At 55.9% G+C, this 19,800-nt stretch overlaps 1 protein-coding gene across 3 annotated transcripts in view; it reads right to left on the reverse strand.

The window, feature by feature from the left end:
- ORC1 (origin recognition complex subunit 1) overlaps nt 1-19,800 on the reverse strand; it is a 384,523-nt gene that overhangs the window by 155,478 nt on the left and 209,245 nt on the right. For all 3 annotated transcript variants that reach the window (XM_063938885.1, XM_063938884.1, XM_063938886.1), the window contains exon 11: nt 14,194-14,295. In XM_063938885.1, the coding sequence (XP_063794955.1) occupies nt 14,194-14,295 (102 nt within the window). The remainder of the gene's footprint in view (nt 1-14,193; nt 14,296-19,800) is intronic.

Below are 19,800 nucleotides of genomic sequence, written 5' to 3' on the forward strand. Positions count from 1 at the left end.
ACATCTCTCCTCCCCCGCTCATCACACATCTCCCCTCCCGCTCATCACACATCTCTCCTCCCCGCTCATCACACATCTCTCCTCCCCGCTCATCACACATCTCTCCTCCCCCGCTCATCACACATCTCTCCTCCCCCGCTCATCCACACATCTCTCCTCCCCCGCTCATCACACATCTCTCCTCCCCCGCTCATCACACATCTCTCCTCCCCCGCTCATCACACATCTCTCCTCCCCCACGCTCATCACACATCTCTCCTCCCGCTCATCACACATCTCTCCTCCCCCCCCACTCATCACACATCTCTCCTCCCCCGCTCATCACACATCTCTCCTCCCGCTCATCACACATCTCTCTCCCCCCCTCATCACACATCTCTCCTCCCCCGCTCATCACACATCTCTCCTCCCCCGCTCATCACACATCTCTCCCCCCGCTCATCACACATCTCTCCTCCCCCGCTCATCACACATCTCTCCTCCCGCTCATCACACATCTCTCCTCCCCCCGCTCATCACACATCTCTCCTCCCCGCTCGTCACACATCTCTCCTCCCCGCTCATCACACATCTCTCCCTCCCCGCTCATCACTCCTCCCCGCTCATCACACATCTCACCCCCCCGCTCATCACACATCTCTCCTCCCCCGCTCATCACACATCTCTCCTCCCCCGCTCATCACACATCTCTCCTCCCCCGCTCATCACACATCTCTCCTTCCCCCGCTCATCACACATCTCTCCTCCCCCGCTCATCACACATCTCTCCTCCCCCGCTCATCACACATCTCTCCTCCCCGCCCATCACACATCTCTCCTCCCCCGCTCATCACACATCTCTCCCCCCCCCGCCCATCACACATCTCTCCTCCCCCGCTCATCACACATCTCTCCCCCCCCCCGCTCATCACACATCTCTCCCCCCCCGCTCATCACACATCTCTCCTCCCCCGCTCATCACACATCTCCCACCCGCTCATCACACATCTCTCCCCCCGCTCATCACACATCTCCCCTCCCGCTCATCACACATCTCTCCTCCCTGCTCATCACACATCTCTCCTCCCCCGCTCATCACACATCTCTCCTCCCCCGCTCATCACACATCTCTCCTCCCCCCGCTCATCACACATCTCTCCTCCCCCGCTCATCACACATCTCCCCTCCCGCTCATCACACATCTCTCCTCCCGCTCATCACACATCTCTCCTCCCCCGCTCATCACACATCTCTCCTCCCCCGCTCATCACATCTCTCCTCCCCCGCTCATCACACATCTCTCCTTCCCCGCTCATCACACATCTCTCCTCCCCGCTCATCACACATCTCTCCTCCCCCGCTCATCACACATCTCTCCTCCCCCGCTCATCACACATCTCTCCTCCCCGCCCATCACACATCTCTCCTCCCCCGCTCATCACACATCTCTCCTCCCCCGCTCATCACACATCTCTCCCCCCCGCTCATCACACATCTCTCCCCCCCGCGCTCAGCACACATCTCTCCTCCCCCGCTCAGCACACATCTCTCCTCCCCCGCTCAGCACACATCTCTCCTCCCCCGCTCAGCACACATCTCTCCTCCCCCGCTCAGCACACATCTCTCCTCCCCCGCTCAGCACACATCTCTCCTCCCCCGCTCAGCACACATCTCTCCTCCCCCGCTCAGCACACATCTCTCCTCCCCCCGCTCAGCACACATCTCTCCTCCCCCGCTCAGCACACATCTCTCCTCCCCCGCTCATCACACATCTCTCCTCCCCCGCTCATCACACATCTTTCCTCCCCGCTCATCACACATCTCTCCTCCCCGCTCATCACACATCTCTCCTCCCTGCACATCACACATCTCTCCTCCCCCGCTCATCACACATCTCTCCTCCCCCGCTCATCACACATCTCTCCTCCCCCGCTCATCACACATCTCTCCTCCCCCGCTCATCACACATCTCCTCCTCCCCCGCTCATCACACATCTCTCCTCCCGCTCATCACACATCTCTCCTCCCCGCTCAGCACACATCTCTCCCCCCGCTCATCACACATCTCACCTCCCCCCCCCCCGCTCACACATCTCTCCTCCCCCCCCCCGCTCATCACACATCTCTCCTCCCCCCGCTCATCACACATCTCTCCTCCCCCGCTCATCACACATCTCACCCCCCCCGCTCATCACACATCTCTCCTCCCCCGCTCAGCACACATCTCTCCTCCCCCGCTCAGCACACATCTCTCCTCCCCCGCTCAGCACACATCTCTCCTCCCCCGCTCAGCACACATCTCTCCTCCCCCGCTCAGCACACATCTCTCCTCCCCCGCTCATCACACATCTCTCCTCCCCCGCTCATCACACATCTCTCCTCCCCCGCTCATCACACATCTCTCCTCCCCGCTCATCACACCATCTCTCCTCCCCGCTCATCACACATCTCTCCTCCCCGCTCATCACACATCTCTAACCCCCCGCTCATCACACATCTCTAAGCCCCCGCTCATCACACATCTCTAACCCCCCGCTCATCACACATCTCTAACCCCCCGCTCATCACACATCTCTCCTGCCCCGCTCATCACACATCTCTCCTCCCCCGCTCATCACACATCTCTCCTCCCCCGCTCATCACACATCTCTCCTCCCCCGCTCATCACACATCTCTCCTCCCCGCTCATCACACATCTCTAACCCCCCGCTCATCACACATCTCTCCTCCCCCGCTCATCACACATCTCTCCCCCCCCGCTCATCACACATCTCTCCTCCCCCCCGCCCAGGCACACATCTCTCCTCCCCCGCCCATCACACATCTCTCTCTCCTCCCCGCTCAGCACACATCCTCCCCCGCACATCACACATCTCTCCTCCCCCGCTCATCACACATCTCTCCCCCCGCTCATCACACATCTCTCCCCCCGCTCGTCACACATCTCTCCTCCCCCCGCTCATCACACATCTCTCCTCCCCACTCAGCACACATCTCTCCTCCCCGCTCGTCACACATCTCTCCTCCCCCCTCAGCACACATCTCTCCTCCCCCCTCAGCACACATCTCTCCTCCCCCCTCAGCACACATCTCTCCTCCCCCCTCAGCACACATCTCTCCCCCCCGCTCATCACACATCTCTCCCCTCGGCTCATCTCATCTCATCTCTCCTCCCCCACTCATCACACATCTCTCCTCCCCCGCTCATCACACATCTCTCCTCCCCCACTCATCACATCTCTCTCTCCCCCCGCTCATCACACATCTCTCCTCCCCCGCTCATCACACATCTCTCCTCCCCGCTCATCACACATCTCTAACCCCCCGCTCATCACACATCTCTCCTCCCCCGCTCATCACACATCTCTCCCCCCCCGCTCATCACACATCTCTCCTCCCCCCCCGCCCAGGCACACATCTCTCCTCCCCCGCCCATCACACATCTCTCTCTCCTCCCCGCTCAGCACACATCCTCCCCCCCGCACATCACACATCTCTCCTCCCCCGCTCATCACACATCTCTCCCCCCGCTCATCACACATCTCTCCCCCCGCTCGTCACACATCTCTCCTCCCCCGCTCATCACACATCTCTCCTCCCCACTCAGCACACATCTCTCCTCCCCCGCTCGTCACACATCTCTCCTCCCCCCTCAGCACACATCTCTCCTCCCCCCTCAGCACACATCTCTCCTCCCCCCTCAGCACACATCTCTCCCCCCCGCTCATCACACATCTCTCCCCACCCCCGCTCATCACACATCTCTCCTTCCCCCGCTCATCACACATCTCTCCTTCCCCCGCTCATCACACATCTCTCCTCCCCCGCTCATCACACATCTCTCCTCCCCCACTCATCACACATCTCTCCTCCCCCGCTCATCACACATCTCTCCTCCCCGCCCATCACACATCTCTCCCCCCGCTCATCACACATCTCCCCCCCCCGCTCATCACACATCTCTCCTCCCCTGCTCATCACACATCTCTCCTCCCCCGCTCATCACACATCTCTCCTCCCCCGCTCATCACACATCTCTCCTCCCCCGCTCATCACACATCTCTTACCCGCCGCTCATCACACATCTCTTACCCGCCGCTCATCACACATCTCTCCTCCCCCGCTCATCACACATCTCTCCCCCCCCCCCCCCAGCACACCTCTCCCCCCGCTCATTACACATCTCTCCTACCCCCCCCCCCCGCTCATCACACATCTCTCCCCCCGCTCATCACACATCTCTCCTCCCCGCCCATCACACATCTCTCCCCCCGCTCATCACACATCTCCCCCCCCCGCTCATCACACATCTCTCCTCCCCTGCTCATCACACATCTCTCCTCCCCCGCTCATCACACATCTCTCCTCCCCCGCTCATCACACATCTCTCCTCCCCCGCTCATCACACATCTCTTACCCGCCGCTCATCACACATCTCTTACCCGCCGCTCATCACACATCTCTCCTCCCCCGCTCATCACACATCTCTCCCCCCCCCCCCCCAGCACACCTCTCCCCCCGCTCATTACACATCTCTCCTACCCCCCCCCCGCTCATCACACATCTCTCCCCCCGCTCATCACACATCTCTCCTCCCCCCCCCACCCCCCCCGCCCAGGCACACATCTCTCCTCCCCCACTCATCACACATCTCTCCCCCCCGCGCATCACACATCTCTCCTCCCCGCTCAGCACACATCTCTCCTCCCAGCTCAGCACACATCTCTCCTCCCAGCTCAGCACACATCTCTCCTCCCAGCTCAGCACACATCTCTCCTCCCCCGCTCAGCACACATCTCTCCACCCCCGCTCAGCACACATCTCTCCTCCCCCGCTCATCACACATCTCTCCTCCCCCGCTCATCACACATCTCTCCCCCCGCACATCACACATCTCTCCTCCCCCGCTCATCACACATCTCTCCTCCCCCGCTCATCACACATCTCCCCCCCCCGCTCATCACACATCTCCCCCCCCCCCCCGCGCATCACACATCTCTCCCCCCCCGCATCACACATCTCTACCCCCCCCCGCGCATCACACATCTCTCCTCCCCCGCTCAGCACACATCTCTCCCCCCCCCCTGCTCATCACACATCTCTCCTCCCCCGCGCATCACACATCTCTCCCCTCGCACATCACACATCTCTCCTCCCCCGCGAATAACACATCTCTCCCCCCGCTCATCACACATCTCTCCTCCCCGCTCAGCACACATCTCTCCTCCCCCGCTCATCACACATCTCTCCCCCCCCCCGCGCATCACACATCTCTTCTCCCCGCTCAGCACACAACTCCCCCCCCCCCCACTCATCACACATTTCTCCTCCCCCCCCGCTCATCACATTTCCCCCCCCCCCCGCCCAGGCACACATCTCTCCTCCCGCGCACATCACACATCTCTCTCTCCTCCCCGCTCAGCACACATCCTCCCCCCGCACATCACACATCTCTCCTCCCCCGCTCGTCACACATCTCTCCCCCCGCTCGTCACACATCTCTCCCCCCGCTCGTCACACATCTCTCCTCCCCCGCTCAGCACACATCTCTCCTCCCCCGCTCAGCACACATCTCTCCTCCCCCGCTCAGCACACATCTCTCCTCCCCCGCTCAGCACACATCTCTCCTCCCCCGCTCAGCACACATCTCTCCTCCCCCCGCTCAGCACACATCTCTCCTCCCCCGCTCAGCACACAACTCTCCTCCCCCGCTCAGCACACATCTCTCCTCCCCCGCTCAGCACACATCTCTCCTCCCCCGCTCAGCACACATCTCTCCCCTCGCTCATCACACATCTCTCCCCCCGCTCAGCACACATCTCTCCCCCCGCTCAGCACACATCTCTCCTCCCCCGCTCATTACACATCTCTCCCCCCGCTCATCACACAGCTCTCCCGCCGCTCATCACACATCTCTCCCCCCGCTCATACACACCTCTCCTCCCCCCCCGCGCATCACACATCTCTCCTCCCCGCTCAGCACACATCTCTCCTCCCCGCTCAGCACACATCTCTCCCCCCGTTCAGCACACCTCTCTCCCCCCCGCTCAGCACACATCCCTCCCCCCGCTCAGCACACATCTCTCCTCCCCGCTCATCACACATCTCTCCTCCCCCGCTCATCACACATCTCTCCTCCCCCGCTCAGCACACATCTCTCCTCCCCCGCTCAGCACACATCTCTCCTCCCCCGCTCATCACAGATCTCTCCCCCCCGCTCATCACACCTTTCCCCCCGTTCATCACACATCTCTCCCCCCGCTCATCACACATCTCTCCTCCCCGCTCAGCATACACACATCTCTCCTCCCCCGCTCATCACAGATCTCTCCCCCCCGCTCATCACACCTCTCCCCCCGGTCATCACACATCTCTCCCCCCGCTCATCACACATCTCTCCCCCCGCTCATACACACCTCTCCCCCCCCCCGCGCATCACACATCTCTCCTCCCCGCTCAGCACACATCTCTCCTCCCCGCTCAGCACAAATCTCTCCCCCCGCTCAGCACACCTCCCCCCCCCCCGCTCAGCACACCTCCCCCCCCCGCTCAGCACACATCTCTCCTCCCCGCTCAGCACACATCTCTCCTCCCCGCTCAGCACACATCTCTCCTCCCCCGCTCAGCACACATCTCTCCCCCCCGCTCATCACACCTCTCCCCCCGTTCATCACACATCTCTCCCCCCGCTCATCACACATCTCTCCTCCCTGCTCAGTACACATCTCTCCTCCCCCGCTCAGCACACCTCTCTCCCCCCCCGCTCAGCACACATCTCTCCTCCCCCGCTCATCACACATCTCTCCTCCCCGCTCATCACACATCTCTCCTCCCCGCTCATCACACATCTCCCCCCCCCCGCTCATCACACATCTCTCCCCCCACTCATCACACATCTCTCCTCCCCCGCTCATCACAGATCTCTCCCCCCCGCTCATCACACCTCTCCCCCCGTTCATCACACATCTCTCCCCCCGCTCATCACACATCTCTCCCCCCGCTCATACACACCTCTCCCCCCCCCCCCCCGCGCATCACACATCTCTCCTCCCCGCTCAGCACACATCTCTCCCCCCGCTCAGCACACCTCCCCCCCCCCGCTCAGCACACATCTCTCCTCCCCGCTCAGCACACATCTCTCCTCCCCGCTCAGCACACATCTCTCCTCCCCCGCTCAGCACACATCTCTCCCCCCCGCTCATCACACCTCTCCCCCCGCTCGTCACACATCTCTCCCCCCGCACGTCACACATCTCTCCTCCCGCTCAGCACACATCTCTCCCCCCGCTCAGCACACATCTCTCCCCCCGCTCAGCACACATCTCTCCCCCCGCTCATCTCATCTCTCCTCCCCCGCTCATCACACATCTCTCCCCCCGCTCAGCACACATCTCTCCTCCCGCTCAGCACACATCTCTCCTCCCGCTCAGCACACATCTCTCCTCCCGCACGTCACACATCTCTCCTCCCGCTCAGCACACATCTCTCCCCCCGCTGAGCACACATCTCCCCCCCCGCTCAGCACACATCTCTCCCCCCGCTCAGCACACATCTCTCCCCCCGCTCATCACACATCTCTCCCCCCGCTCAGCACACATCTCTCCTCCCGCTCAGCACACATCTCTCCCCCCGCTCATCTCATCTCTCCTCCCCCGCTAATCACACATCTCTCCCCCCGCTCATCACACATCTCTCCTCCCCCGCTCATCACACATCTCTCCCCACCCCCGCTCATCACACATCTCTCCTCCCCCGCTCATCACACATCTCTCCTCCCCCGCTCATCACACATCTCTCCTCCCCCGCTCATCACACATCTCTCCTCCCCCGCTCATCACACATCTCTCCTCCCCCGCTCAGCACACATCTCTCCTCCCCCGCTCAGCACACATCTCTCCTCCCCCGCTCAGCACACATCTCTCCTCCCGCTCAGCACACATCTCTCCTCCCGCTCATCTCATCTCTCCTCCCCCGCTCAGCACACCTCTCCTCCCCCGCTCAGCACACATCTCTCCCCCCGCTCATCTCATCTCTCCTCCCCCGCTCATCACACATCTCTCCCCCCGCTCATCACACATCTCTCCCCCCGCTCAGCACACATCTCTCCCCCCGCTCAGCACACATCTCTCCTCCTGCTCAGCACACATCTCTCCTCCCGCTCAGCACACATCTCTCCTCCCGCTCAGCACACATCTCTCCTCCCCCGCTCATCACACATCTCTCCTCCCCCGCTCATCACACATCTCTCCTCCCCGCTCATCACACATCTCTCCTCCCCGCTCATCACACATCTCCCCCCCCGCTCATCACACATCTCTCCCCCCACTCAGCACACATCTCTCCTCCCGCTCAGCACACATCTCTCCTCCCGCTCATCTCACATCTCTCCCCCCGCTCATCTCTCCTCCCCCGCTCATCACACATCTCTCCCCCCGCTCAGCACACATCTCTCCCCCCGCTCAGCACACATCTCTCCTACCCCGTTCATTACACATCTCTCCCCCCGCTCATCACACATCTCTCCCCCCGCTCATCACACATCTCTCCCCCCGCTCATACACACCTCTCCTCCCCCCCCGCGCATCACACATCTCTCCTCCCCGCTCAGCACACATCTCTCCTCCCCGCTCAGCACACATCTCTCCCCCTGTTCAGCACACCTCTCTCCCCCCCGCTCAGCACACATCCCTCCCCCCGCTCAGCACACATCACATCTCTCCTCCCCGCTCATCACACATCTCTCCTCCCCCGCTCAGCACACATCTCTCCTCCCCCGCTCATCACAGATCTCTCCCCCCCGCTCATCACACCTTTCCCCCTGTTCATCACACATCTCTCCCCCCGCTCATCACACATCTCTCCTCCCCGCTCAGCATACACACATCTCTCCTCCCCCGCTCATCACAGATCTCTCCCCCCCGCTCATCACACCTCTCCCCCCGTTCATCACACATCTCTCCCCCCGCTCATCACACATCTCTCCCCCCGCTCATACACACCTCTCCCCCCCCCCGCGCATCACACATCTCTCCTCCCCGCTCAGCACACATCTCTCCCCCCGCTCAGCACACCTCCCCCCCCCCGCTCAGCACACATCTCTCCTCCCCGCTCAGCACACATCTCTCCTCCCCGCTCAGCACACATCTCTCCTCCCCGCTCAGCACACATCTCTCCTCCCCGCTCAGCACACATCTCTCCTCCCCCGCTCAGCACACATCTCTCCTCCCCCGCTCATCACACCTCTCCCCCCGTTCGTCACACATCTCTCCTCCCGCTCAGCACACATCTCTCCCCCCGCTCAGCACACATCTCTCCCCCCGCTCAGCACACATCTCTCCCCCCGCTCATCTCATCTCTCCTCCCCCGCTCATCACACATCTCTCCCCCCGCTCAGCACACATCTCTCCTCCCGCTCAGCACACATCTCTCCTCCCGCTCAGCACACATCTCTCCTCCCGCTCAGCACACATCTCTCCTCCCGCTCAGCACACATCTCTCCTCCCCCGCTCATCACACATCTCTCCCCCCGCTCATCACACAACATCTCTCCTCCCCCGCTCATCACACATCTCTCCCCCCGCTCATCACACATCTCTCCTCCCCCGCTCATCACACATCTCTCCTCCCCCGCTCATCACACATCTCCCCCCCCCGCTCATCACACATCTCTCCCCCCACTCAGCACACATCTCTCCTCCCGCTCAGCACACATCTCTCCCCCCGCTCATCTCATCTCTCCTCCCCCGCTCAGCACACATCTCTCCTCCCCCGCTCAGCACACATCTCTCCTCCCCCGCTCTGCACACATCTCTCCCCCCGCTCATCTCATCTCTCCTCCCCCGCTCATCACACATCTCTCCCCCCGCTCAGCACACATCTCTCCTCCCGCTCAGCACACATCTCTCCTCCCGCTCATCACACATCTCTCCTCCCCCGCTCATCACACATCTCTCCTCCCCGCTCATCACACATCTCTCCTCCCCGCTCATCACACATCTCCCCCCCCGCTCATCACACATCTCTCCTCCCCGCTCATCACACATCTGTCCTCCCCCGCTCTGCACACATCTCTCCCCCCGCTCATCTCATCTCTCCTCCCCCGCTCATCACACATCTCTCCCCCCGCTCAGCACACATCTCTCCTCCCGCTCAGCACACATCTCTCCTCCCGCTCATCACACATCTCTCCTCCCCCGCTCATCACACATCTCTCCTCCCCGCTCAGCACACATCTCTCCTCCCCCGCTCTGCACACATCTCTCCCCCCGCTCATCTCATCTCTCCTCCCCCGCTCATCACACATCTCTCCCCCCGCTCAGCACACATCTCTCCTCCCGCTCAGCACACATCTCTCCTCCCGCTCATCACACATCTCTCCTCCCCCGCTCATCACACATCTCTCCTCCCCGCTCATCACACATCTCTCCTCCCCGCTCATCACACATCTCCCCCCCCGCTCATCACACATCTCTCCCCCCGCTCATCACACATCTCTCCCCCCGCTCATCACACATCTCTCCTCCCGCTCATCACACATCTCTCCTCCCCCCGCTCATCACACATCTCTCCTCCCCCCGCTCATCACACATCTCTCCTCCCCCGCTCATCACACATCTCTCCTCCCCCGCTCATCACACATCTCTCCTCCCCCCGCTCATCTCATCTCTCCTCCCCCGCTCATCACACATCTCTCCCCCCGCTCATCTCTCCTCCCCCGCTCATCACACATCTCTCCCCCCGCTCAGCACACATCTCTGAGCAAGGGTTTCACACAGCGGGGAAGTAAGCGACCCGCTACATTGAGCCTGCATGAAGGCTCAATCTAGCACCGGTGATAGCGATGCACGGGGCTGCGCATCGCTATCGCTGGGGGGACATACACACGGCAGATCCGTGCTTAAAATCTAAGCAATCTAGTCAGACCTCTCCGTGTGTACCCTTTAAGGATGACATAAACACAATTTACTTCATTTACTATTTTTTTCAAAATTTCTCAATAAGAAACTTATGGCCTAGGGGCGCCGTGATTTTAAAACACTCGAGGGTACCGTGAATCAAAAGAGTTTGGGAACCACTGGTGCACAGTATGAGGGAACTACAACCAGAGATTTCTATATTTCATATATTTTTAGAGTCATACATCCCAACCCAAACCCAAGTGTGTGTGTGTGTGGGGGGGGGGTTTGGGCATAAATAATGTGTAAGAGTCAATTTTTAGAGGAGGTCCTAACTGAACTTCCAAAACTGAAACTGGATAAATCATTGGGGCTGGATCTGATACAACCGGGGATTCTAAGAGAGCTTATAGGTGCGCTCTACACATACAGGGAGAACGTTGTAGGGTGCAGAGATTCCGGCTAGCTAGCTGTCATTTCCATGTGATGTGCATCTCTATATTTCTTAGAATTTATTTCTTTTTCTAATACATTTGTTTGACCTGTGCTTCCAAGTTTTCTTCTTAAGAGATCTACGGCCAGGGTGTGGTATATGTAGACATTCAGAATGTCAACATTCATCACCATGATGACACGTTAGATTGTCGACATATTGTGGTGGCCCAGCAGTCATTTGCCTGTTCCTAATGGCTGTAGCGGCTCCAGTGTGACTTCCGGGTCTTGGCAGTCATGTGACAGTCACTTCCGGGTCAGACCTCAGCTACTGCAGCGTTCCGGTGAGTATTCCTCCATTATCCTTAACTCTAATCCCTCCCCCTCGTGCCTAACCCTCCTACAACCTAACAGTAATGTTCACCTTCTGATATCAACATTTCACGTCGACCTGTTGCATGTTGACATAACTGTCAGCACTGTGATGTCGACATTATGTCAATCTCGGCAATGCTGACCTAGTACTACTTCCCTAGTATAGAGAAGGCGCGATCCAACAGACAGAGGCTTGTGTAGGAGCTGGCCAAAACCCAGAAAGATCAGAACGACAGCTCTCTGGGCCTATGAACATAGATTTTATAACCACAACATGTAAGGTCTGAAGCGATCCCTCTCCAGCTGAATGGAGTTTTGCCAAACACGACTACTTCCTGGATCTCATGGAACAGGGAAAAGAATATCGGAGTTCTTTGCCCCGATACAGCCCAATCATCAAGGAAAACTAAGGGTTATAAAAGCACCAAGCTTGGTGTCCCTCCTAGCTGATAATAGTATTCGGTCAAATGGTCCACAGTAACCATGTGTAAATTCATAAAGTCGACACCACAATGATGACCTCAAAATTTCAACATGGTTCAGGTGACAGGTCAACATCCTCAAACTGTCGACGGGTTCACAGTGTTGTCATGTAAAATGACGACAGTCTCAGGATGCAAGTGGTTATGCATTGCCTGGAGGAATAGGCCGAGGACAGGGAAAGGTTTAGGCTGCAGGGGGTTAGGGTTATGTATCACCTGGAGGGTTAGGTTGCAGGGGGTTTGGGTTTTTATCACCTTGGGGATTAGGCTGCAGGGGGTTTGGGTTACATATCACCTGGAGGGTTAGGCTGCAGGGGGTTTGGGTTATGGACCACCTGGAGGTTTAGGCTGCAGGGGCTTTGGGTTAGGGATCATCTGGAGGGTTAGGCTGTAGGGGGTTTGGGTTATGTATCTCCTGGAGGGTTAGGCTGCAGGTGGTTTGGGATCACCTGGAGGGTTAGGCTGCAGGGGGTTTGGGTTATGTATCTCCTGGAGGGTTAGGGATCACCTGGAGTGTTAGGCTGCAGGGGGTTTGGGTTAGGGATCACCTGGAGGGTTAGGCTGCAGGGGGTTTGGGATCACCTGGAGGGTTAGGCTGTAGGGGGTTTGGGATCACCTAGAGGGATTAGGCTGCACGGGGAGGGGAGTATTGGGTTATGTATCACCTGGAGGTTTAGGCTGCAGGGGGTTCGAGTTATGTATCGCCTGGAGGATTAGGCTGCAGGTTGTTTGGGTTATGTATCCCCTGGAGCGTTAGGCTGCAGGTGGTTTGGGTCAGGGATCACCTGGAGGGTTAAGCTGTATGGCGTTTGGGATCACCCGGAGGGTTAAGCTGCAGGGGGTTTGGGTTATGTATCTCTTGGAGGATTAGGCTGCAGGGGGTTTGGGATCACCTGGAGGGTTAGGCTGTAGGGGGGGGTTTGGGATCGCCTGGAGGTTTAGGCTGCAGAGGGTTTGGGTTATGTATCACCTGGAGGGTTAGGCTGCAGGGGTTAGGGTTATGTATCACCTGGAGGTTTAGGCTGCAGGGGGTTAGGGTTATGTATCATCTGGAGGGTTAGACTGCAGGGAGTTAGGGTTATGTATCTCCTGGAGGGTTAAGCTGCAGGGTGTTTGGGTTAGGGATCACCTGGAGGGGCGCAGGGAGTGGCGTGGACGGGTGAGGAGAGGGAGCGGCGTGGACGGGTGAGGAGAGGGAGCGGCGTGGACGGGTGAGGAGCAGGGAGCGGCATGGACGGATGAGGAGCAGGGAGCAGCTGTTTGGACGGACCAGGGAGCGGCTGTCTGGACAGGTGAGGAGCAGAGAGCGGCTGTCTGGACGGGTGAGGAGCAGAGAGCGGCTGTCTGGACGGAGCGGCGTGGACGGGTGAGGAGCAGGGAGCGGCGTGGACGGGTGAGGAGCAGGGAGCGGCTGTCTGGACGGAGCAGCGTGGACGGGTGAGGAGCAGGGAGCGGCTGTCTGGACGGAGCAGCGTGGACGGGTGAGGAGCAGGGAGCGGCTGTCTGGACGGAGCAGCGTGGGCGGGTGAGGAGCGGCTGTCGGAAGTGGCCAAATCAGACAGTCGGATTTGGCCAGCTCATTGAATACTGACGGAAAGGATCAGACGGGTATTGAATACACTCCATAGTTTGAGAACCACTAGCCTAGATAAATAAATCAGAATCTTTTTTCTTTAAGCAGCTACCCTGTCAAAGCAACGGAGGCAAGGTGAGGTGCTGAAAATTACCAGACTGAGAAGGTCCGGCCACGGTGGAAGGCACCACAGAGGAGCAACTATCATAATAAGGTCCACATACCAAGTTCTACGTGTCCCCCTCCCCCGTTGTTTTAGAACCCTTGGTGGCATTGTTACTGGAGAAGTCAATAAGTAAAGCTCTGATCCAACATGTTGGCATGGGATGCTACTGTATCCCTATTCAATTGTGCTATACTGAGGGGCCAATGCACAAGTTATTTTCCAGCACCCTATGGATACAAGAAACATCAGGATTCAATGAAAGTCAGAATGCCCACCCCCCACGTCACTCACCCCCCAGTTCCATCCAGCAGTTTACTCTCCACAAAGCTGTAGACATCTTGGTATTCCTGCTCCCGGCAGGGCAGAGACTCGGGCACAGCGGAGACATGAAGCCTGTACACAGAAGAAGGACAGAGTTCTGTACACGTTTATACGGTCACCATGTTTTCCTGTGTGTAGAGTATTTCTGCAGTGTATCCTTCATTCATTTGTGTATAATATACAAGTGTGTAAGTACTGGGCTTGTGTGTCCCCTCTGGTCATTTGTACACTTTCAATAATGCTTGCCTGACCAAAAACAGAGATTACTGCATTTCTGTAGAATCCTCTCTCTCTGTCCATAGATACTATAGAATATACAGTGTTCTCCCAGAAGTATTTCATAGCCTGATGGCACTGTCAGGTAGCCAGGGGAATGGGATGGCGGGAAAACCAACCCTTTCCCAGGAGGTAATTGGCACATTGTGCCTCTTCCCCAGCCGCCATCTTGCTATTTGGCGAGCTCCTGGTCGGAGAGGGGGAGGCCTGGTCGGGATCCTTCTTCTGGTGGGGCGGCTCTGTGCAGCGAGCATGGCACCCACTGCTGGCTAGCGCTAGCGTACTCCTAGTCATGGGTAAGTCTGTCCAGAATCTGGGTGCTTGCCGTCGGCTGGGAGGTGCGGCCATAAAAAAGGGGAGAACACTGGGTAATGAGTGTGGTGACAGGAGTTGGCAATTTGATTTTACTAGCAAAAGCTCCTCCTCCTTATTGGCTGTCAGGTTCATCAGTATTATTCTAAAAATGCCCCAAAGAACAGGATAAGGGTACAGAACAAGAGAGAAGGAAAAACTAAAAATATTCTTTAACATGATCAACAAAGATAATGGTGAAAAGAATGAACAGAAACCCAAACACAGCGTAAAGCGAGAGGCGTAAAAAGTCGACTGGATGAGAAAAATGGATATGATGTAGGCACAAAAAAAGGAGATTTATGAATGACTCCATAGGGGACACAGGAATTACAGTGGGGTATAGCCTGGATGGGTAGAGTCCGGGCACCAAATAGTGTTTCCCAGCAGCCCAGACTTACTCTTCTCTATACCCTGCCCACAGCCAGAGACTTCCGGTTAAGTAAGGAGTGAGAAGAAGAAGACCGGCACACACAGGAAAGGTGAGCAGAAAACCGGTAGCACAGCAAGCAAACCCCGCAAGCCAATTGCGTCAGGGTGGGCACCCTGTGTCCCCTATGGAGTTAAAGAAAAGGATTTAACAGGTAAGAACATACATCTTTTTCTTCTTCCTGCCATGGGTGACACAGGGATCACAGTGGGACATCCCAAACCTGTCCCCTAAGGGAGAGGATGTTCCTAGGCTGAGAACCTTTCGCCCAAAGGCTGTGACCGAAGACACAAAGGTATCAAAAGAATAGAATCGAATGAAAGTGTGGGCAGAGGACCACGTGGCTGCCTTACAAAGCTGCTCCACAGATGCGCCACGTCAAACTGCCCATGAGGTTCCCATTGGCTGGGTGGAATGAGCAGTCACCACGGCAGGGGCAGGAAGATCTGCCACAAAGTGGGCAAATGGGGCCGCATGGCCAACGTCTGCTTAGTAGCTGGCCAGCCCCGGTTGTGAAAATCATACAGGACAAACCGAACCAGTCAAGTGGAAATTTCTGGTCCTGTTCACATAAATCCGGAGAGCCATCACAACGTCCACAGAGGCTTCCTTTGGCAAAGAGTGCAGGAGTCACACCCAAAGTCACTGACTCAGTCCCTAGTGCCGCAGCCATAGGCGCTGGGGTCGTTCGAGCGGCAGTGAGAACATTCCAAAGCCCCCCTTTCACTGCCCACTCCGTAACACAAAAGAAAATTTGAAATAAAAGAAAGCAGTCGCTCTAGAACGATGGCCGCTCCTGCTAGCATCAAACTAAAACTGTCTGCCTGTGGCTGGAGGCAGAATATAGAGGAGAGGGAGCCAGGGATGCTGGGATACAAAGTTAAACTATTTGGTGCCCGACTCTACCTCTCCAGGCTATACACCACTATAGATCCCCATGTCCCCTATTGTAGAAAGATATCCCATCTTTTCTCGCATACAAGTGGTGGACAAAGGACATCCCAAAATGCTACCTAAGAAAAGGTATTCAGCACCTTACCTCCATAACAGGTCTCTTTCATAGAATAGTATTGAATCTGTTAATTTATGTACCAAATGTACTAAAGACCAGGTAGGTCAGCAGAGGCCCGGTAAGGATCCCCCTGATCTGGTGTAAGATGCCCTCACACTTTAGAGGAACAAAAAGTCTGTGCTCCCTCAATGTACAATGAACATGTTGAATTACTGCAGTGAACCACCTGGCATCGGAATGTTTGGGAGCTGGCTAGTCAATTAGCACTCACCCTTAAGACCACTCTCAGATGAAAAGAACGTTTGGCTTCAAGTATAGCCCTGCCTGCAAGATGAGTAAAGAAGCGCTATGTGGCCAAGCCACCAGTGCTGAAACGTTCCTACTTGTGGAGATACACAGGAAGCTCCCTTCCAGCTCAGGAACGTCAACTACACGGAACACTCCCTGTATTGTATCAGCATGGATTTCCTCTAAGAAACCAAGGCTCAGATCTGATCGTTGAACGAGTTGAGCTTTAGAAAGTTGCAAAGGGATGGTTCTGCAGGGCTGACGTGACAAGTGGCAATAGTGTGGTCCTAGTCACATGGCCAGAGTCTCTGTCTTTATAAAGAGGAAAGAAAGCATGCTATTAGCAGCTATGAAATAAGAGCCATTCTCCGGCAGGTACTTTAAACAACTGAGGATTAAGGAAGCCAATATATTATAGTTGGGCTGGAGCTTCAGCTTTTTTACAGTACGTTCAAAAACAGGATTTAGGTACTTACCGATAAATCCCTTTTGACGATTTCACAGGGGACACTGGAGGATCTTTACAGTGGGGTATAAAATGGATGCTAACTGGGAGCTGGCACTTTTAAGGTTTAGAAAGTGTCCCAGAGCTCCCATCTCGTGTGGGACAGCGCTGAGAACCCTGCAAAGCAGCACGGCCATATTGAGAATCTGAGGCCGCAAAGGTGTCAAACCTATAAAATCTAACAAACGTGTGCCGGCCGGGCCAAGTGGCCACCCAGCAAAGTTGAGCCTTGGAAATCCCGCGAGCAGCTGCCCAGGTGGTACCCACAGAGCGCATGGAATGTGTGGTAATAGAGGCCAGAAATTCCCTATAAGAAGCCACATAGGCCTGTTTGATGGTCAGATAAATCCCTCTTGCTAGAGTCTGTTTGGAAGCAGGCCATCATGGAATGAAGATAGTCCGACTTCCATAGAGAAGCAGTCCTGGTCAAATTCTGAGAGCCCTGATGACATCCAGTAATCTGGAAGTCTGAGAATCCTCTGGAAGAACCGGAATCACAATGGGCTTGTTTATATGAAAAGCTGAGACCACTTTGGGGATGTTGGATATTTTTGTATGAAGTTCAGCCCAGTCCTCCTCAGGTACAGAGGTCGATATGAAAGAGCTCCGACACCCTCCTGGCCAAGGCCATGGCAAGAAGGGAAACCACCATCAAGGAAAAACATTTCAACTCAACCGTTTCCAAAGGCTCAAACAGAGTATTGTACAAAGGAGAGGACCAGGTCCAGATCCCACGGAGCCGTGGGAGGAACAAAAGGTGGTTGTAGCCTGACAAACCCCTTTAAAAATATGTCTGTACGTCTGGGAGCAAGGCTGACTTTCTGAAAAAAATATGGAAAGTGCGGAGATCTGTATCTTCAGGGAACCGAGACACAGACGCTGTAGAAACAGCAGTAGCCTTGAATGTTGTGACTGGCGGCCCCTGTCGTTCACACCAGGTTACATAAGATTTATAAATGCAATAGTAATGTTTGGAAGTGACCTCCTTTCGGTGCCGAAGCATAGTAGGAATCACCGCTGATGGAATGCTCTCATGTCTGAGGATGGCCTTTTCAACAGCCACACCATCAAATGTAGCCGCCTTAAGTCTAGACAGATTAAAGTACCCTGTTGTAGAAGATCCTCTAGCATCGGTAGAGGCCACGGATCGCCTACTAGCAGAAGACGGAGACTGGAGTACCAAGTCCTGCGAGGCCAATCTGGTGCGACCAGCAGAACCACAGCATCTTTCCTCTTGCAGTATAGTGGTAGCTTGTGATTTTGTCTGGAGGCCATGAGGTCGATATGAGGGAGCCCCCACAGTTGGACCAGTTGTTGAAAAACCTGGGGCTTGAGAGCCCAATCAACTGGGTGAACGTCCTGACGACTTAGGTAGTGTTCTTCCCAATTGTCCATGCCTGGTATGAATATTGCAGATATGGCATGTAACTCCGCCCAAAGGAGGATGTGTTTTACCTCTCTCATCGTAGCCCGGCTTTGAGTGCCGCCCTGTCGGTTTATGTATGCCACTGCTGTGGCGTTATCTGACTGGACTCTAATGGTTTGATCCTGCAATAGGGGTTGCGCCAGCAGCAGGGCATAGTAGATTACCTGCAGCTCTAGAATATTGATCATGACGATGCAAGAACAGATGGAATCCCGAACATTGAGAGAGGAGATCTAGATGAAACGGTCAGGAGTGGAAGCGGCTATACTGAATGGCTTTGAAGGCTGCCACCATCTTCCCGAGTAAATAAATACACAGGTGTACAGATACCCTTCGATGTTGAAGTACCAGCCGTACCATTTCCTGATTTTTCCGGAGGGAGGAAGACCTTCTGGAGCAGTGTCCAGAATCATCCCAAAAAACTGAAGTCTCTGTGTTGGTTGCAAATGAGACTGTGGAAGTTCAGTATCCAGCAGTGTCTTATCAGGAGGCTGTGTGTTTACACAATGTTCTGCTGTAATCTGTCCATGGAAAGTTCCTTTAAGAGCAGATCGTCCATGTAAGGGACAATTGTCACTCCATGAGCACGAAGGAGAACCACCATTACCTTCGTGAACACCCTGGGAGCTGAGGATAGTCCGAAAATCAAAGCCTGGAATTGAAAATATGAGTCCCGTATTGCGAATCTGAGAATTACCTGGTGAGGAGGCCAGATTGGTATGTGAAGATAAGCATCCTTTATGTCTATAGACACCGAGAACTACTTTTCCTCTAGGCCTGCAATGACGGACTGAAGGGATTCCATCTTGAACTTGAATAGTCTCAAAAAAGGATTAAGAGCCTTTAAGTTCAAAATAAGCCAGACCATGCCGTCCAGCACCACAAACAAACTGGAGTAACCCCTGCTTTTTATGATGTGAGGGGACCGGAATCACCACTTTTGCGGTCAGGAGTTTGTTGATAGCTTCCTGTAACACGCTATGCCTTATAGCCTTAAGGGTTTTCTCCAATTTTCTATCCGACTGTTCCTTCAGAGATGTAGCCCCAAGTATCGGCAGTACGGTCTTTTTAGACAGTTGCGACACGGAGGGATCCACTGTAGGGGGAGTTTCCCATAATTTCCTATTTTCTGTAGAAAAAAAGGTAAGAGGATGAAAGCTTACGAGAATTTTTTTATCCAGGTGTTTCCAAGCTGTGGTTATGTGTGCATCCAGTTCCTAAGATACTGGAAATGTAGGAGTCAATTTTTGCTTCTTCCCAAAGAAAGACTGTTGGTAAGGCTCCTGACG

This window comes from Pseudophryne corroboree, chromosome 9 (genome assembly GCF_028390025.1).
Source record: "Pseudophryne corroboree isolate aPseCor3 chromosome 9, aPseCor3.hap2, whole genome shotgun sequence".
Taxonomy (NCBI): Eukaryota; Metazoa; Chordata; class Amphibia; order Anura; family Myobatrachidae; genus Pseudophryne; species Pseudophryne corroboree.